The sequence below is a fragment of the Dermacentor variabilis genome, chromosome 1 (genome assembly GCF_050947875.1).
Source record: "Dermacentor variabilis isolate Ectoservices chromosome 1, ASM5094787v1, whole genome shotgun sequence".
Taxonomy (NCBI): domain Eukaryota; kingdom Metazoa; phylum Arthropoda; class Arachnida; order Ixodida; family Ixodidae; genus Dermacentor; species Dermacentor variabilis.
This window is the reverse complement of record NC_134568.1, coordinates 53408156-53429867: the sequence shown is the minus strand read 5'-3', so window position 1 is coordinate 53429867 and position 21712 is coordinate 53408156. Positions and strand designations below refer to the sequence as shown.

The window sequence follows — 21712 nt, the reverse complement described above, 5'->3', positions numbered from 1 at the left end:
ACTTCTGTAAAGCACCTGTTTCTATAAAGATACTCTCTTCTAAGACTTTTATGTGATTAAAATTAGAATATTCAGCTGAATTCTGAGACCTCCAATTAAGCCAACCTTATTCTGCCCTTGAACTCGTCCACAATAACGCAACTCGCTTTATACTTTCTAATTACAACCGCACAGCCATTGCAATAATAATGGAAAATAGCTTATCATTTTCTTCTCTGCCACTACACCGAAAGTTTTTTTCGGTCGTTGTCTTTTCCGTGATGTTTACGATCTCACGCCGTTGCACAGTCAGCGCATCTCGACTCCCTCTTACTGTCCGCCTTGTGTTGACCCCCAAAATAAATTGGACTGCATTCACTGGAACCCGAAGAACATTTATTTTTTCATGCCGCTCACAACTAAACAACTGGAACGACATACCGCCTTCCATCGCATCTGTCACCAACAGTGTCATCATCATCATCATCATCATCATCATCATCATCAGCAGCAGCAGCAGCAGCCTGGTTACGCCCACTGCAGGGCAAAGGCCTCTCCCATACTTCTCCAACAACCCCGGTCATGTACAAATTGTGGCCATGCAAACTTCTTAATCTCATCCGCCCACCTAACTTTCCGCCTGCCCCTGCTACCCTTCCCTTCCCTTGGAATCCAGTCCGTAACCCATTCCGTAACCGTAACCCTTAATGACCAACAGTGTACTTTCCTGATAATGTTTATTTTGTTCTTTTCATGGTGAAATGACGTCTCATATTTTTTTTTATTCTTCTATGTATCATTTTCTCGCGGGGCTCATTGATTGAACGTACGATATATTCATGCACCTTGCATACTGCTATCGCTTACTCGTTGTTCTTTTACTTTCTTACTAGGCACTATTCTTGTTCACTGTGATGCAACCTTTGCTGTTTGTTGGAGTTAATGATTTCAAGTTGTTTTTTTATTTTATTGCTTCTATAACAACTGTAAAATGACGTAATGTCTTTTAGAATTGCTTTTTGAATTGTTGAGCTACTATCTCTCTTAAGCTACTTCGATTGAGCATATTTGAAATAAATAAATAAATAAATAAATAAGTAAATAAAAACTTAATAAATCAATAAGCAATAAATAAGCATATAAAGAAATAAATAAACAGATAACTAAATAAATTCAAACAGGAACAACGCGTGTGAAACTAAATTACTTTGCTGCGCGTCTCCAGCTTCACCTGCATTGGCTACCGTGACTTAACTGAACCTTCAGAATGTACATACCCGTGGGTCCGCAGCACCCTTACAACACCAGATGTACAGAATGATTACATATACCGTTCTCAGGAAGAGCTGTTAAGATTGATATTTTTCTGTTCACGTTTCATTTTATGCTGATCCCGGCCACGGCGGCCGCATTTCGATGAGGGAGAAACGCGAAAACACCCGTCCACTTAATTTAGCCCTTATAAAAATTTCTACCAACATTTTTTAGACAGTCTATAGACTTTTGTTACTAGAACCTACCAACAGTCAATTGAAATCCTACCAGCTGTCTTTATACATCCTAACAACGCTCTAGTAACATCCTAGAAACAATTGGCCACCAACTTTCAATAGAAACATGTTCATAGGATGTCTTTAAACTTCCTACCAATTTCCTATGAACATTTGTCTTTATACACCCTAGTAACATTCTTTCAAAAGAGAAATGTTCATATATTTTCTGTTAACTTCCTACCAACCCCCTATTAACAAGCTTTCTTTATACACCGTATTAACATTCTTTCAAAAGAAAAATGTTCATATATTTTCTGTTGACTTCCTACCAATCCCCTATTAACAAGCTTTCTTTATACGCCATATTAACATTCTTCCAATTGAACAATGTTTGTAAACGTTCTGCCAACTTCCTACCAATCACCTATTAACATTTGTCTTTATACACCCTAGTAACAGCCTATCAAGAATTGGATCCTATCAAGAATTGGCTACCGTACTTCAACTGAAGCATGTTCATAGATGGTCTGTAAACATTGTACTAACCGTCAACCAACACAAGTCTTTAGGCTCTTTAGTAACACTCTGGCAATATTTTACTTACATGTGCTTATGTACTTGCTATTGACGTCTTACTATTCCCCTAGTAACATTTGTCCCACATACGACCTAGTAGCATAGTGTAAACATTTGTCAGTATGTGTGAACATGTTGGTAAAAGGCAGTATGCACCCTAGAAGGTGCACGTAAATGGAAAACAAATGCAAGTTTGCACTGAAAGAAGTTTATTCACACAAAAATATTTACACAGAATTGTGAGAGAAGTAGTAGAGAAATTAAAAGAAAAAATGAATGAATAATGACTTAGTTGATTACGGCATGGCAGCTGTCGCCTAATCTCTAGCAAGCATCGATTATGCAAGCTGATGTCTCAGAATGCTTGCAGAATGAACCAACCCTGCACAGAAACAAGATGGTCAGTGTTAACATTATGTTCAGGTTAGCATATCACATACATAGAACAGCTTTTTAAGGTTCACATGAATGATAAAATTGTAACCGTCATCCCTGTTTACTTGCAGAGGAGATGGCAAGAATGGGGCACATTATTCAATGCATATCCTTTGCTGCGTTGTATTTACTACGTGTTATTAAAATTAGGAAAGTGTACTAAATGGGTTTCTCTACCAATTAACTGCATAAATGAGTTACTCACTAAAAAAGTTAATTACATGGTTTATTCATGGTGAAATTTGTAGCACGCACAATAGACAGGGACGCAGAGAAGGTGGTCACACGAGCGCTTACTCAAAGCTGGTTATTTTTGGAAGGAATGAAAGTAACAGCGCCAGCTAGCTGCACCGAGCATGTGCAAAACGTGTCATCCATTTTTATATAAGCAGATTACAGAGCTTCAAGCAGTATACAAGAATACAAATGCTTTGTCAGTGATAGCAAGCAATGGCTGACTGATGCATATTTAAGCACGCCTTATTATGCGGAACGCTTCTGTAATTTGACGTGTTCGTTTATTTTTACTCGAAAACAAAATATCAGTGTCAAAAAATACCGGTTCACAATGACATAGGTTGCAGTGGTTAAACTGGTGCGAATGATTTTCTTTCACATTCGCACTTGTCTATCCAGTGCAACCTATGTCATTGTGAACCGGTTCGCTGAAAAATATGTAATTGTGAACCGTGAAGCTATACGCTCAATATTTTACTGTTTCTCATCCTGTGCAGCCTGAGTAGGAAAGAGCAAAGAATGAGTTCATGATCAGACAATATTTACCAGAACTTAGGTCATTGCGAACGCTGTGAAAACGAAGTATTTGTACGCTTCGTGTTTATAGCAACTTCAAGCAAACCTCATGACGCGGGGCAGCTGAAGAAGGTAAGAAAATCGTTCTTAAAACATTTCATGTCGTTACAGTTCGCGCTATAGTAACCTGCCAAAATGCGGCATAAGAAACTGAAATAAAATAACATCAAAATAATATGTTTATGAAAAATGATGGAAAAGAACATACCTTTTATTATAATTTGGAGATAGAGAAAACTTCGGCGCATAGCAGTCTTGAGCAACAGCTGTTCGCTATTTGTGCAGTTTAAAACACGGACAGTGCCAATATTAAATCACTTCACACGACACTGCATCGCAGCTGGCAGAGAAGTTCCAGAAACGCTCACATCACGGAACGAAGAAAGCACCGTGGGCTTCGCAAACACCTTGCTGGTTGGATTGCATCGATGAATTAGTTACAACACAGCATAAGCATAAATAGCAGCAAAAACAGCTAGATTGCTGCTACAATACGCCACGAAACACCTACATCGCTGCGACCGTACCATGCTGGCGTCGCAAAGGAACTGATGGCGATTGCAATGGTCTCCCTCTTTGCCTGGACTCGGCCAACTGTCAAATTTGTGCGCATGCGCGGGGAGGCATGTGACATTCTTTCCATCCACCTGCTTCGCCTTGACCGCCGCGGAACTAAAGCCCCTCTTTAAGCCGAAACATGCCCCCCCCCCCCTCCCCCGCTACCTTGCGATGGTTGACTCACACCTAGACATTCCTCGCCTCTTGGTGAAAGCTGTGGCCGGCCTTTGTGTACGCACCCCTTTCTGGGAACTGCACTTAGAGGGAGGAATGCACCTCATGGCCGAGGTTGAAAAAAAAAAAAAACTGAGAAGGCAGCCGGCTCAATTTTGTTGGGCATTAGGGGCTGTATAGTTTTATCTTTCGAAACAATTATTGCTCTGAAAACCGACTTTTTTCTCGAAATGTAATATACATAGAAAAATAAAATCATATTGGGTAAATTATGTGGATATTCTATTTTGCGCAAGAGCATCCTTTAGCACGTGCTGCTTTCAAAGACAAAACATTGCTCCCTGGCGCCCAGCGGTGAAGCACATTGTAGTACTATTTTTATAGTCAAATACATGTCCGAAGCGTGGCGGCTATGACGTCAGCAGTTTTCAGACGCCCGAAGCACGGCAAAAGCATGGCCTTTGATATCCTGGCTGCTGGTATACGGAATGCCATTATTACGGATGTCATGATGACCCCTTGTCGGAGCTCAAAATTTTGTCGCCGTGTTGTGAAGCAAGATCACTGAATGTTAAGAGTGCATAATTATTTCTTTTCGATCTGTTTTCACACACAGCAAGCTACCATCGCCATAAAGCACATCAGTTGACATAGTTACTTTGCCTTCACTTTCGTGCAAGGTCCTATTTCCTTTAATGTGCAGAAGCCGTCGGTAGGAGGCAGGGACGAAAGCGTGCGAATAGGAACGCGTAGAAAGCTAATTTTTTTACACTATAAGGGTAATTTAATTATTTTTTCACAGAAAAGTGTTGCTTGCACAGAGTTCAGCTTTTCTTTCTATTCGACCTGTGCGCTTCTCAGGTCAATACCCGCTCTCACTCAGCAGTAGTTGTATTTTGCAGCCTTTTGGACATTTGAGCGGCAACGTTCCAGCGCCGTGTTACCCTGAGTTTCGGCTCTTTTTCTTCTTTTTAACAAATATCATGACGCTACTATGCTGACACGTTCCAGCTTAGGGCGTACTATTTATATCGCAGATTGCACTGACCTAATTATCTCGTTGCAAAGCTAATTGGTGGCTTTGCAATAGCAGTGCGTGGTAAGGGCAAATTTACGCTCGAGCCTTACACCACATCACCCGCCTGCCCGCAGGCATGTGGTCGGGTGAAAATTTGCACATTTCGTAGACTGGTACAGACACTTCGGTTTACACTGCATGTGCGAGCCCAGTGTATGCCAAAATGTGTGAACCAGCGGGCGAAATGCACAGTTTTCTGCACGACCGCACGCGTCACGGCTCAAGCGTAAATCGGCCTTTAATTAACCAGCCCCAAGGTCGAGATAAAGCTCTGCAACTGGTGTGCGGCCTGCACAGTAGTCCGCTATCACACCGGTCAGGTGGTGTAGCGCAAGCAAATTTTCTCGGAGTGTGCTGACGTCACCGCTCGCTCACGTAGTCCAGTAGATCCTCTAAAAGATTAGTTCTAACAATTTACGAACATATTTCTTTAAAAATTTAGGAGCACTCCGTCAACAATTGGCTACCGATTTGGATTGGGACTATGATTTAAAACAAAGAGCTTGACTCCTGAGTATGTCATATATCGGCATTAATGTGTGTTAGAAAAAATTATCAAAAACTCTCAAGTTACTTCCCATCCTAAATATTTTTTGGCAAACAGTACGAGCTGTGGACGTACTGAGGATACATGTCCTTCAAACAAAAAAATATAGTTCGATGATGTATAGTACAACATTCTTTACACAAAAGTAACGAGCCTTCTGACGCAGTACTGAAGTGGTTATAGAGACAAAAGTGAGAAAAATACATGTTGATGGGGACCTTAAAATATTCTATGTGCAAAAGTAAGAAGGAAGTCTTTTACGGTGTATTATATATATTCTTTATACAAAAGTAAGAAGGAAGTCTATTAACAGTGTATTTAAAACATTCTTTATACAAAAGTAAGAAGAAAGTCTGTTAACAGTGTATTGAAAATATTCTTTATACAAAAATAAGAAGGAGGTCTTTTAACGGTGTATTTAAAACATTCTTTATACAAAAGTAAGAAGAAAGTCTGTTAACGGTGTATTGAAAATATTCTTTATACAAAAGTAAGAAGGAAGTCTTTTGACTGTGTATGAACAAATGTTACTAGAATGTAAATGTTAATAGACTGTCAATAAAGTTAATAGAAAGTTGGTAGGAGTTCTAAAGAATGTTAACGTTCATTTTTATAAGGGAGGTGCACGTTAAAGAACCCAAGGTGGTCCAAAAGTCATTCCGGAGTCACCCACTACTGCGAGCCTCATAATCAGATCGTAGTTTTGGCGCGTAAAACCCTATAACTTAATTTTAATTCGTTTTATGCTGATGGCAATAAATTAGAACGCGTGAAAGGGTAATATATGAAGAAAGCCAGAAACAGCGACAAAAAAATGCGCTCAAACAAAAGGGCATGTGAGGCATAGCCATGGCTTCTTTTTTCATTATTATTAATAATAAAACACTACAGATTTGTAGGCTTGGCCAGCTCCGACTCAAGATGTGATTATGAAGGTGATATAAATGCACCCACCAATACAGCACAGTAACCATCGCTTAGTAAGCTACTCCACGATTCCATGACAAAAGGAATAAAACGAACGCTTAAATGGGCTGCAGCGTAGGAGCAATGGGCGAAAGGCGTTTCCTTATGAGTGGTTGGATACTAAAGGTACAGTTCAGATGTTTCAGGTGTTCGTCCTTATATCTATTTACGGTGGTTATGAACGAGAACGGAAACAAACACAAGGCAGTGTAATCCTTCGCTGACAGCGTGTAAATTAATAGGACCGTCAACGCATCTGACCGTGATGAGGCAGCCTTAATCTTCCAACTTCTTTCCTTCTTTTTTTTTTCAAATGTGGCGCAGGTACTACGCCATCATGTACCCGCTGAGCTTCCGGTGGACTCGGCGCCGTGGGCCGCATATAATTATGGCCATCTGGATGGTGGCAGGCCTGCTGTCCAGTGTGCAGCTTGTCTACGGTCGCGCCAAAGAATTCACCTGGGCCGAGGAAACGTACTACGACTGCACCGAGGACTGGGAGGCCAACGCCGGAAAGGTGCGCGTCAATGCTTTCACTTGCTTGGCTGCACATATTGGGGGCGAGGACTTACGGAGTCACCATCTGTCGGAAGCGCCTCCCTTGCATAGTATTAGCGATCACGTGGCGCGCCCCTCATAGGTTTGGCTTACGGCGCTCAATAAAAACACCACGCGGCAGCCCTCCTGGAAATTTCTGTATGTACTCTCTAAACGAGGGCAGATTGTTACTGCCAAAATAGTAAGCTTGGGCAAACTGAAAGCTTAGAATCGTTTACAGACGCAATCTCTTTACCGAATATGTACAGTGAATGCCACTGCCCGCGGTCGCCGTGATGGAGTGTCCCGAGCCGGATTCTTGAGTGAGAGGTAGGCAACCGCTGAGAGTAAACTATGTGCAATATGTTCTTGTAATGGGCTGTCTGTATAACCGAATGGAGCATAACAGAATGAAGCCTCAACGCAGCGATTGCACGGGTTTTGCAGCGACCGTCTGCGCGTCTGCATGCATGTCCACGCACAATGTTTTGTTTTCACTGCGAGCGCGTTTTCGTACCGTGCCGTGAGCTTTATAGGCCGCAGAATATGAGTATTTGACAGTACACAAGCAAGCATTGTTGCGTGGACGCTATCAGAGCTGTTAAAAAATAATTTCGTAAGACTTCCACGCCTACGGCGACTGTGATGTGCCGTCGCGACGACTCAACCTTTCTTTTCTTGTACATTCTTGGAGGTTTCAATATTATCTCTCATGTTGCGTCGCACTGTGTGTCTATCGGTCTTCTCAGCGTGCGATATCCCTCTGCTTCTTCTTCGTAAACCAGTACGTTAATTCATAACAGAAACATGACCATGTGCCATGCCTTTTTTTTAATGTGCTTCTTACCGCTTCCTTTCCATTCCAGCGAATTTGCCAGAATCTAGCATCGACAAGTTCATAGACCCAATAAAGCGTCATGACATTAGTCGGGTATAGCAGGTGCGAGCGAGCGTCTCAGTGCGCGTTTTCTGCTGCTCACCGAACATCGCAGCCCCGACGCCGTAGCAGAAATCTTCCGCGCGTCTGTGCTTGCTGCATGGCCGAGTTCTAGCCGATGGCTGTTTGCCGGTTCTAAGTTTCGCGAGCGAAGCTTCACGCAGATATGTCCTGCGGCTACGTGTGAATAAGGCTGACACCAGGCTCCCTTGAGTATGTCCGGCACTGCGGCACCGAGCAATAGCATACATAATACAAAAAGTGGTTAAGGCGTGCGGACACGGACACAAGAGAAGACAAGTTCTCTTCTCTTCTCACTTCTGTTATTTTGTGTCCGTATCTGCACACCTTATCCTTTTTTGCATTGTGAATTCTTACCAACTAGCTTAGCTTTCTGTCGTTTAGCAGCCTACCATGCTGCACGCCTCCAAAAGCAGCCACTACTTATTATAGGACTTCCGAATGCTGTCACGCAGATACCCAAGGCGGGAAAACCTCAGCACTTAATGAGAACCGCAGCGCAGGTGGGGCTTTAAACTTTCGTTTTCTGTTTGCTTCGGTGCTTTTGAAGCAGCCGGCGCGGCCGCTGTGTCCACGTGATCCCTCATGCCATGTCATGGCGACGGCGGCGCCACCTTTTCCAGTGGTGGAGTTTGCCCCCAACAGCAAGCATCATGCGGTAAATGTGCTTTGGCTAAAGCAGCTGCTAATAGCGCTTCAATAAACCTGGCGCTTTTATTCGTGACAGATGTCACTGAAAGCAACGACTAGCAGAGGTGTAGTTAGAAGGGTTACCGCGCATTTGTGTTTTCGAGGCGAGCTTTTGACCATGGAGCATAATTGAGGCTAACCGACGAACCAAATAACTAACTCAGCTTTTAAGCCACTGTTCACAACCGCAGATGTCGGAAGCCAGTTGGAACGACCATCGACTTCAGAAATAAGCGCGTTCTTCCAGAACCCGTCATGAAGATCAAGGAACAGCTTCAATCAAAGCACTGCACAGAGTGTCGGTGCTAAATATACGTGGGAAAATATTGTTCACTAACGTGTGGTCTTTGCTCGTTTTTAAGATAGACTTCCTGGTACAGGATGGAACATATAACCGGCGCTCGATCAATGATTACAACGCACAACCGAGGTGGAACCGCCTTTGTTGATATTTTAGTGAGTATTAATAGCGTCGACGAATGGGGCCCGTGACACAATTGCGATTTCAAAGAAGAAACAGGAACAAATATAGGCGGTTTGAACGCAGTTGACGTGTTTCACATTGCCCATCCTTGCACAGTGCAGTACGTACACTGTACAAGGAAGCGATATACTGTACAAGCGGCTCTCACTTTAACGGCGCTCCAGCAGCAAGTTCCGGCTGACGCTAGCTGAGTGCACTGCACAGGTGCGTAGAAATGCGTCTGTGCCACCAGTCCCAAGTCACCCGCTGCAAAACGCGCCAATGTATATATCGCATACTTGCCGGAGGAAGAAAAACAAAAGCACATGCTCTAAAATCACGTGTCACCTTTAACAGCAGGCCGCAGTGTATATCAAGGAGAGTGCATAATATCCATACTCAGTTTTCACGCCGAAAGCAGATGCGATACGCACATTTGAAACCAAAATTACCATCGTTCCTCAACCCGAATGTATACGTTCACACCAAGGCTAAAGGCGGCTTTGCTCTTTGTTCAAAGTGGCCATTGTCGTGAGTAGGGTGGCTGCATGTATGCCAACCGAATTTCATTCAGCATCATAAATTTTGCCGTAAAATTAAAGCATATAATTATGCGTCACTCCTGAAGCCGTCCTCAATAGAAGGAAAAAAATATAAAAAACAGATTGTCGGTCTTCCAGAGCATCGAGGAGAGTAATCGGGCATGAAGCTCTGTTTAAAGCGCATTTTAGGGCGAGTCGCCAATGCTGTGGTTGTAGATTGCAGACGGCCAGACAGCACCGAACGCACAGGCATGAGCAGCCCTCAGTGCGAAACGGCTTGTGGGTATATTGCGGATTACGCCAACTGCGTCCGGAGTGAAAACACATGCAGCTCTTAATTGCTCATCGCTCAAGTGATTAACAGATAATGAGTACGCTTGTCCCTCATATGGAAGTGAGAAATTTTTTTTCAGTGATCCCTTGATTGAATATTAGCCAGCGAGAACATATCTCGGTACATGTGTCCTTTTTGTCTGCCATTCAAGCGTGTTCTAAAGTGCAGCACGTGCCGTAGACTACCCCCGCTCTTGAATTTAATAAACGACAACACCAGCAGCACTTCTCTGTTGCAGTTCTTTTTTAATTATTATCAGGTGAACTGTAATGATCTCCTATCGTGCTTTTGTCATGCGATAGGAGCCAGTCAATGTGGTGATATGTTCTGTACGTACACCCATTCCACAATTATAAAGGTGATTAAGTTTTTTTCTCCTTTTTACTCTTCTCAATCGTTAGCTCCTTGCGAACAAAACGATGTACGCTTATATGAAAATGTGCAGCCTTTCACAACTGCTCAAAGTATGCCGGACCACTTTTTAGTTAGTGTTATTAAAGAAAAACTCCTGGTCCTTGCTTTGAAGTTTGGCGTTGCTGCTATTCGCTGTAAGCGGCAGGAGCACAACTCTCTAATCCACGCAGGGGTCTTATCCCATCAAGGAGCATATGCTTATACCGTGAAAGCAGCAACGAGCTGGAGAAGGCATTCGAGAGACACAGGAGAACGGCGGATGCCTCGATGAAAGCGCTGACCTTTCCGATGATGAAGCTACAACTGCACTCGTGGAACGAGCCGTACTATCTTTTGAGCACTGGCTATTCAGTGAGTTGGAGTGCAGGTTCATGAAAGCGCGTGAAAACGCCTGCGCACAGTCTCTTCGGAATCCTAACATCCCGAGCTGCCGTGTACACCTGTCAGAGTACGGTTTTGCTTGCCAATCCGTGCTGCTGCCATCGCGTTGGTCCCGGCATGGCGGGAAAACAAGCAATCTCTCACACGGTAGCCGCACTGAGGAGCTATCGGCCGTAGTAGAGCGTCGCAAAAAAAAAATTCACTGGGCGCGTACGTATAGCTTACCGAATCCGGCTTGCGGGCTTCCACAGCTTGACCTCCGGTATCGGAGACCTCTGACCAATGAATGAGTCGCCGGCAGTTTTCGTTGAGCATACGCTGTCTGTCTCGTATAGGCTCTGCATCACCCGACCATCATCGGACGCGTACGAGACGTGAATGAGCGGAGCCGGGGTTGTAATTGCATGCATTTAGGTACACACCCACATACACGAGAAAAATTACCCATGTGGTTAGATATACGGAAGTTGACGCCAGATAAAACACATTTTTTTTAAACGGCCGCCCCAGAGCAAATGTATAGAGTGTTTAGAATGAAAGCACGAATAGATACAGTTGTTAATTGTTTCTTTCTTCTTTCATTTCTTCTAGAATATCGTCCCTATAGGGACACTACATTGTCGATAGAGAGAGTGATACGGTATCCGTGAGTTACTGAAGATTGGTTTAGCGCAGTATGCTGCCTTGCGGTTTTCTTTAGCGCTACACATATTGCACGCATACTGACTCTCTATTTCCGCAGGTGTACACGGCAGTGATATTCACGGTGACCTTCCTGACCCCCATGCTGGCACTGACGTTCACCTATTCGTCCATCGGCTGGAAGATGTGGCGCCACACTTCCCCGGGAAACGCTGACCCCCAGAGGGACCAGCAGCAGCTCTCAGCAAAAATGAAGGCAAGTTGCACAGCTGTGCGTTCCTCTGGTCGCGTCGCCAATCTTGAAACATCGGCTTAGAAGAGCCCGTACTGTCGTATATAGTACAACCGAACTCTGGGTTAGTGCCAACAGTTAAAGGTCTTCCCAAAAATCCGTGAGAAATCAATAAATGCTCTTGTACTAATGAAGATTCGGTCGCCCACGCCAGTACGATTAAACCGAATGGTAGCAACTGCAATGAACACGCTTCAAGGTCAAAAGTCGATTAAACCGCAAGAGAGATAAGCCTTACGGCGCCTTTCATGGAATTTGGCGGGGGACAATACGATGCGCAGGGAAACGTTATCGGCTATCTTGGGGCTGGTTCGAATTTCAAGCAAGAGGAGATATACCTTGAGTGCCTTGTGCTTCCTCACGGAGTTGTACGTGGCCCTGTGCGCGCGGTGCTTATGGTTTACCTCATTGTTGTTCTCATGACAAGAGAACAGACTATAACGACGTTTAATTTATTCGTTTGTTCTATTTTCTGCTTGCCGCGCGCAACGCAGCACGTGGCAACCTTGCGATAGCCCGGCGAATCCGACAGATTCCACCGTCAATGTGTTTACTGGCAATAATTGCTATGTGTATTATAGTCTTGTGCCAAGAGCGGGTCCTACAGCTTCTCGGTTCTTTCATAGAAGGTTTTGCTAGCAACTTCTAACAAAATATTGTTATAGCGAGCACTTGTGCACCAGGGCGGTCGTAAACGGGCTCGGCTATGTCGACATGGAAGGCATTTCTCACTCGAACATATCCAATTAACGGAAGCAGGTTATCGCCGAATTACTGCATCGTTAGGTGGAGCTGGCAGCGCGACCAGCACTGGGATGTTTTCAAAAGGAAGTGCATTGCTTCCTCCTATTGTTTAGGAAAAAGCGCTGGCAGATCCAGGTGGGATAAAGGGGGGGGGGGGGCTTTGGTTTACCTTTCTCACCGCCTCGGATACGCTTGCGCTTCTGCGCTAAAAATATCTGCGCCTGCAGTGAGCCCCACCCCAACTCTCAAGTCCCTCTGCTTGATTCTTTACTTGTTTTCATAACGGCCCCCCATTTGATAACCTGCATACACAAATGGGACTCGGGTATATTCATAGTCCTTGAAGAACTATGTCTCTCTCGATGGTTGCAAAACACTGGAAACAACAAAGTTTGTTGTTTACCTCTTTTCTAAGAGTGGTGATAAGTTGCACAGTACGACCGCGAGATTGCTTCAGAGCTGGGGGCATTTTTCTCAAGGCACCTGCATTCTTCGTATCATACACGTGGACGGCTTCCTTCATAGCTGCATCCCACTCAGACTCCATACTTCATTGGTTGAGTAGACAAAAACAACTGCAGTTTCTCGTCCGTATATATGCTTTCAGAAACATGCTACGAATTCTGCATCACGAATTTGTTGTGGTCGGGGTTCAAGAGCTTATGCTTTTTTACATACCTTTTTTTATTACTTTTGTAAGCATCTTCGAGCATGCGCGACTTATAAATAAATGCCAGTTCACATTAGGCCTCCAAGGCCGATGCATTTCACGTTCGTTCCGACTGCTTCTTGCCTTGTAGCCTTTTCATTGGAGAGCGCAGAGCGGTGGAAGCCGTCGCTGCCGTCGTGCAGGGATACTCCGGATATACGCCTGGCACAGAGCACCCTGCGAGCACTTTCCATTCCCGCTAAAGTGGTCGAGTCAGAACGCTGGCAAATGTCATCGTGGCATTCATATAGGATATACGTCGGACTGTTGTCCGTTCAAGACGAAAGTAGAAAACATTGGGCCACGTTCTGGTTTTTCTTTTTTTCTGTGTTCGTCTTCTTTAGTTGTGAAGGATGGGAAGTCTGGCCACTGAAAATACCGGCAACTGCAAAACCTTAGCCAAGAAAAATAACAAGACAAAGAAGATCAAGAAGACATGCAATAACGAGACAGATCCCAAACAAATACACGGATCGAGACAAACAGAGTGAGTGAGTGAGTGAGTGAGTGAGTGAGTGAGTGAGTGAGTGAGTGAGTGAGTGAGTGAGTGAGTGAGTGAGTGAGTGAGTGAGCGAGCGAGTGAGTGAGTACGTGCGTGCGTGCGTGCGTGAACTTCTATTCATGCTGTGGCAAATGGAGACGACATTGTGCGAATCGCACGGAAGTTGCTTAATGATCCTTGAATTTCATTAAGTACGACTAAATTTAACTTTGTCAATCTACAGCCTCTTGTCTGTCTGTTCACTTCCTTTAGATGCTAGCGACGGTACCACAATATCAGCTCTCCATAAGTTATTCATGCATCCCAAATATTACATTAGTATTCTCGTGCAGATCGTACGTGTTGTGTGCCCTTTGTATAATGTGAAATAACATTATTTATTACTCTTTCTTGCTGTTTAGTAGCTTTTCATTTCACGTAGCATATCATAGGAGTTGCCCCTATAGTGTTTTAACTATGGGGCCTTCTTCTGTGCAATATCACACCCAACTTTGTATATGCACCCGCCGTGCTTGCTCAGTGGCTATGGTGTTGGGCTGCTGAGCACGAGGTCGCGGGATCGTATCCCGGCCACGGCGGCCGCATTTCAATGGGGGCGAAATGCGAAAACACCCGTGTACTTAGATTTAGGTGCACGTTAAAGAACCCTACGTGGTCTAAATTTCCGGAGTCCTCCACTACGGCGTGCCTCATAATCAGAAAATGGTTCTGGCAGGTAAAACCCCATAAATTAATATATATATATATATATATATATATATATCCACTAGTCTTTAGTATACGCCTGCTGCCTGCCAAAGATCATCATCATCATCATCAGCCTAGTTACGCCCACTGCAGGGCAAAGGCCTCTCCCATAGTTCTCCAACTACCCGGTCATGTACTAATTGTGGCATGTTGTCCCTGCAAACATCTTAATTTCATCCGCCCACCTAACTTTCTGCCGCCCCCTGCTACGCTTCCCTTCCCTTGGAATCCAGTCCGTAACCCTTAATGACCATCGGTTATCTTCCCTCCTCATTACATGTCCTGCCCATGCCCATTTCTTTTTCTTGATTTCAACTAAGATGTCGTTTACCCGCGTTTGTTGCCTCACCCAATCTGCTCTTTTCTTATCCCTTAACGTTACACCCATCCTTCTTCTTTCCATAGCTCGTTGCGTCGTCCTCAATTTCAGCAGAACCCTTTTCGTAAGCCTCCAGGTTTCTGCCCCATATGTGAGTACTGGTAACACACAGCTGTTATACACTTTCCTTTTGAGAGATAGTGGCAACCTGCTGTTCATGATTTGAGAATGCCTGCCAAACGCACCCCAGCCCATTCTTATTCTTCTGGTTATTTCAGTCTCATGATCCGGATCCGTGGTCACTACCTGCCCTAAGTAGATGTATTCCCTTACCACTTCCAGTGCTTCGCTACCTATCGTAAACTGCTGTTCTCTTCCGAGACTGTTAAACAATACTTTAGTTTTCTGCAAATTAATTTTCACACCCACCCTTCTGCTTTGCCTCTCCAGGTCAGTGAGCATGCATTGCAATTGGTCTCCTGAGTTACTAAGCAAGGCAATATCATCAGCGAATCGCAAGTTGCTAAGGTATTCTCCATCAACTTTTATCCCCAATTCTTCCCACTCCAGGCCTCTGAATACCTCCTGTAAACATGCTGTGAATAGCATTGGAGATATCGTGTCGCCCTGTCTGACGCCTTTCTTTATAGGGATTTTGTTACTTTCTTTGTGGAGGACTACGGTGGCTGTGGAGCCGCTATAGATATCTTCCAGTATGTTTACATATGGCTCATCTACACCCTGATTCCGTAATGCCTCCATGACTGCTGAGGTTTCGACTGAATCGAACGCTTTCTCGTAATCAATGAAAGCTATATATAAGGGTTGGTTATATTCTGCACATTTCTCTATCACTTGATTGACAGTGTGAATATGGTCTATTGTTGAGTAGCCTTTACGGAATCCTGCCTGGTCCTTTGATTGACAGAAGTCTAAGGTGTTCCTGATTCTATTTGCGATTACCTTAGTAAATACTTTGTAGGCAACGGACAGTAAGCTGATCGGTCTATAATTTTTCAAGTCTTTGGCGTCCCCTTTCTTATGGATTAGGATTATGTTAGCGTTCTTCCAAGATTCCGGTACGCTCGAGGTTATGAGGCATTGCGTATACAGGGTGGCCAGTTTCTCTAGAACAATCTGACCACCATCCTTCAACAAATCTGCTGTTACCTGATCCTCCCCAGCCGCCTTCCCCCTTTGCATAGCTCCTAAGGCTTTCTTTACTTCGTCTGGCGTTACCTGTGGGATTTCGAATTCCTCTAGGCTATTCTCTCTTCCACTATCGTCGTGGGTACCACTGGTACTGTATAAATCTCTATAGAACTCCTCAGCCACTTGAACTATCTCATCCATATTGGTAACGATATTGCCGGCTTTGTCGCTTAACGCACACGTCTGATTCTTGCCTATTCCTAGTTTCTTCTTCACTGTTTTTAGGCTTCCTCCGTTCCTGAGAGCCTGTTCAATTCTGTCCATATTATAGTTCCTGATTTCCGCTGTCTTACGCTTGTTGATTAACTTCGAAAGTTCTGCCAGTTCTATTCTAGCTGTAGGGTTAGAGGCTTTCATACATTGGGGTTTCTTGATAAGATCTTTCGTCTCCCGCGATAGCTTACTGGTTTCCTGTCTAACGGCGTTACCACCGACTTCTATTGCGCACTCCTTAATGATGCCTATGAGATTGTCGTTCATTGCTTCAACACTAAGGTCCTCTTCGTGAGTTAAAGCCGAATGCGTGTTCTGTAGCTTGATCCGGAATTCCTCTAGTTTCCCTCTTACCGCTAACTCATTGATTGGCTTCTTGTGTACCAGTTTCTTCCGTTCCCTCCTCAAGTCTAGGCTAATTCGAGTTCTTACCATCCTATGGTCACTGCAGCGTACTTTGCCGAGCACGTCTACATCTTGTATGATGCCAGGGTTCGCGCAGAGTATGAAGTCTATTTCATTTGTAGTCTCACCATTCGGGCTCCTCCACGTCCACTTTCGGCTAACTCGCTTGCGGAAAAAGGTATTCATTATCCGCATATTATTCTGTTCTGCAAACTCTACTAATAACTCTCCTCTGCTATTCCTAGAGCCTATGCCATATTCCCCCACTGAGATGTCTCCAGCCTGTTTCTTGCCTACCCTGGCATTGAAGTCACCCATCAGTATAGTGTATTTTGTTTTGAGTTTACCCATCGCCTATTCCACGTCTTCATAAAAGCTTTCGACTTCCTGGTCATCATGACTGCATGTAGGGGCATAGACTTGTACCACCTTCGATTTGTACCTCTTATTAAGTTTCACAACAAGACCTGCGACCCTCTCGTTAATGCTATAGAATTCCTGTATGTTACCAGCTATTTCCTTATTAATCAGGAATCGGACTCCTAGTTCTCGTCTCTCCGCTAAGCCCCGGTAGCATAGTACGTGCCCGCTTTTTAGCACTGTATATGCTTCTTTTGTCCTCCTAACCTCACTGAGCCCTATTATATCCCATTTACTACCCTCTAATTCCTCCAATAACACTGCTAGACTCGCCTCACTAGATAACGTTCTAACGTTAAACGTTGCCAGGTTCAGATTCCAATGGCGGCCCGTCAGGAGCCAGGTATTCTTAGCACCCTCTGCAGCGTCACAGATCTGACCGCCGCCGTGGTCAGTTGCTTCGCGGCTGCTGGGGACTGAGGGCCGGGGTTCGATTGTTGTATTCATATTCATATAGGAGGTTGTGGCCAAGTACTGCACCAGGGTGGCCAATCCTGCTCTGGTGAGAGAGTGCGTTACCGGTTTGTGTCACCGGGGTCAGGCCGCACTCCAGGCCTGTTCGTGCAATTTATCTTTTATTCCTTTCGGACCGCGGCAACCTGCGGCTATTAAGAAAAAAATTCAGTTTTGTTTGGCATATTAATGCATCTTTAACGCGTACACGTCACTTGGACGCGGTGAGTTTTCGCGGTTTTGTGACGTTGCGTGACAAGCAGGTCAAGTGGCGGCAGCCTTAAAACTTTTGACCAATAGCCTAGAGCTAATGGCGAAAAGGCGTCGAATCAGGACAACAATTTTTTTTGTTCGATCAAATTATGCATAATCAGTCTGCCCATCATATCAGATGGGGAGCTATCGCGGTTTTCGCGACGTCGCGTGACAGACAGGTCAAGTGGGGGTGGTCCAAAAAAGTTTTTTACCAATCGTGGAGGGCTGATTTCAGAATTGGGATAGAAAAGTTTGGAATAGTTTTACGTTATAGTGCCCTTGTTATGCGTTTAGGCTACTCCCAAAAATGTAAGGGTATAAAGAAATAAGTATTTAAACGAATGGTGGTTATAAAAGTATGTAAACTTTGTCGCGATTGAAGAAATCCTACGTAATCATGCCCTCCCCTGTTCAGGTTATTATTAATGTGTGCAGCCCATAAGACAGCAATAAACCTCGCTGCGCAAACTTCGACGCAAGCGCCCTGTGAAAGCACACGGACGACGTGTCATCAGAAATTTGTGACAGGTACGTTGGGAAGGAGTCCACATTTTTTTTTAATGGTGTGTTTAAAGGAGCACCGACATGCTGGCTAACGACTTTAACAAATACGCGGGACGGACTCGTCTCGTCAAATTTGGTTAGGGAGGCTACGAAAGCACCCGCTTTATTTTTTGCAAAGATAGGTCTGACACGCGTAGGGTAAGCCCTCCGCAGTGTCGCACTAAACGAATTTCAGGACCATTACGTACTTGAAGTACATCAATATACTGCAATGGCGGCACAACTGGACACTGCAATGGCGCGGATGTAAAATGCACTAATGTACAATGCGGAAATGAAGCGTAGTCATGCTCTGCTTTGCGTCGGTTTTTTTTTTTTTTGCAGACGTTTAAATACCGCTGTACGAACAGGAAGGTTTTGCAAGGAAGTTAGAGTAGCATTTTTATGGATGCTCTCGGCGAGCGGCGGCTTTTAGAGCAGATGATGCTAGAGTGGCCAGTCTCTGTACATGGTCTTCCCACCAGAAGGTCACGAAGGCGCTACTGAAGTTCATTCGTTCAAGTGACCTAGCTGAGCGATTCTCTACGCTCCTTGTTTTTCTCTTTCTTTCTTTTTAAGTGTGCCCGTGTGCATGCTTGTGCGCGTTTCTCCCTTACTTCTTTTTCCGTTTCACCGCTTTCATTTTCACCTTTCTGTCTCGCTTTACCCGTTTCTCAGTTCCCGGTAGTAAACTGGATGTTTGTCTTCCATTCAATTTCCCTGTCTTTCGCAATTCATTTCCCAATTTGCCTCTCGCATTCAGTGTAGGACTTTATATCCACGGCGATCACGCAGTCTATTATACTCGAAGCATGGTCATTGCCAATGGGCTAGCACTGCTTGCTAAGCTTCAGCTAGCTGACTGGGGGAAAATGAACACAATTGCCTAGAGTGCAGCAGGTAGATGTAAAATATTACCTCAAGCAGTTTTTGCGACCTTGATGCAGGACAACTCAAATTCAAGCGAGCCGCCGCAGTGACTTAGCGGCTATGGCGTTATACGCTGTTAAGCACGAGGTCACGCGTTCGAATCCCGGCCGCGGCTGCAGCCTTTCTATGGGGGCTAAATGCGAAAACGCTTGTGTGCTTAGATTTTGCGTGCATGTTAAAGAAACTGACGTGGTCAAAGTCAACTCAGAGTCCCCCCCCCCCCTTCCTACGGCGTGCCTCCTGTCATATCGTGGCTTTTGGCGCGCAAAACCCCCCAATTTAATTTAATTAAAGATCTTCCAATTCAAGCGAAGGAATATTACAGACAAAGAGGCGCTACCTCTGGAGCTCTATGTATCATATTCTCGGTGCGATTTCCCAGCAAAGCGGCTTTTGTGATTTCTGTGAAGCTGTCTCGCAGCCATCCTACGCCCTTCTTCCGCATGCCGCGCCGTGTCACAGCTGTTGTCACCACTGTTGTTATAGTGCCGAACGCTGCCACCGCTTGCAGTTGACACTCTCAATGCGCGGGGCTCTATAGCCGAGCTTTTACGAACCTCAGAGGTGCGCACTTGAACAGCGCAGTCGCTTAGCAGGATCGATACAGCGCACGTCGAACGCTGCGCTACTAAAGCCCGCAGAGTGGAAGCTTGAGGGCTCGTCCACGTGGTTTGCTTTGCCGTTCTTCAACCAAGTTAACTGCACGTCAATCGCTTCTCGGGCAAACAAACTCATCAAACATGCGAAATCAACGCTGCTTTCTCCAGTGTCTCAGCGCATGAAATCTGAGGAGAGCGAAGTGTAATGGCGCTCAGTTAAAACTCTTTATTAACATGTTGTGTAGCTGAGTGAGATAAGGGAAGACGAAAACGGTGTGGGCCTTAGTTCGCTCAACGATATAACATGATGCACCTACTGGCGCAACAGACAGTGATCATTTATTTATTTATTTACGTGTACATACATACATACATACATACATACATACATACATACATACATACATACATACATACATACATACATACATACATACATACATACATACATACATACATACATACATACATACATACATACATACATACATACATACATACATACATACATACCTTTAAGACCGAGTAGATCCAACAGAAAGGAGCGGTGAAAATATACAATACTTGCAGTACAGGACAAGAATAGAAAATAAAGCTATAAGCCACCTATTTTTCTCAATTTGTAACGCCATAAGTGGCGTTACAAATTGAGACTGGGGTCTTTATGAACAATTCCGCTCTCTGAAAGATACTCGAAACAGTATTTTTTTAAAATTTAGAGGGCGTCTCTTAGATATAGGAAAGCTTCACGCAAGAATATTGGCCTCTTGCTTGTTGTAAAATTAGAGACATTTAATTCACTGCACAATAGGACGTTTTGAAGATTCCGGTAGTTATTTGAAAATCTCCTAAGGCACCCCCGATACATTTGTAACTCAAGTTTCTTCACCATGTCCTGCTTAGCATCCAGTTTACTTCTACAAAGTTTCGTATTGATAAGCCTTGTGTTTATACATCTTAGCCCCCGCATACCTAATTGTTCCAGTAACAACGTATTTGATAATTTCCCACGGAACCACCAACGCACCTACAATTTTGAGAATTTACTAGCAATAGCCTCTTCGTTTCCGCACGGTATTGCTGAACATTATAATTTTCAATTTGAAAGTCTGTTTTGCGTTTCTTCTAATAATATTACTAGTTCCTCCTCATCTTTTTTCGATGCTCATGTTGTATCTTATGAAGGAGTTTTTACATGCTGCTGAAACTGAAGTCGAATTCCTCACCAGGGCCTGATGGAATACCCAATGCCTCTCTTTACCGTTTTTCTTAACCGTTAGCCAAGTTCCTTGTAAATAAATGTTAGTCTTCTTTAAACACTTCATCGCTTCCCCAGGATTGGAAATTGGCCCCTGTAGTTTCTATACTAAAGAAAGTAAATACCTTGTCAGTTTTAAATTACCGGCCTATGTCTATACCTTCTTGCTGCAAGCTTCTTGAGCATGTTGTGGCTACCTGTATAACAAAATGTTCACACAAAAATAAAATATCACCATAGCTACATAAATTTAGAAAGGAATTTTCAGCTGTTGCTCAGCTGGCTTCCGTTGTTCATTTTCTGCCATCTGTCCTTGATATGGCTGGCCAGATCGACATGATCTTCTTGGATTTTAGCTAGGCTTTTGATCACGTTCCACACGACAAATTAGTTCAGAAACTACACATGACTGGTATTCCTGATTTTCTTGTTTGCTGGGTTTCCACTTACTTTAATTATCATAAACAATACGTTGAAATCAATGGTAAAAAATCGGGTACTCTCACGGTTCTATCTGGGGTGTCCCCGGAT

At 44.2% G+C, this 21712-nt stretch overlaps 1 protein-coding gene across 1 annotated transcript in view; it reads left to right on the top strand.

Moving 5' to 3' along the window:
- Nucleotides 1-21712, top strand: part of LOC142573844 (RYamide receptor-like) — a 360940-nt gene that overhangs the window by 324048 nt on the left and 15180 nt on the right. The window contains exons 2-3 of the mRNA XM_075683089.1: nt 6944-7136; nt 11681-11836. Of these exons, the coding sequence (XP_075539204.1) occupies nt 6944-7136; nt 11681-11836 (349 nt within the window). The remainder of the gene's footprint in view (nt 1-6943; nt 7137-11680; nt 11837-21712) is intronic.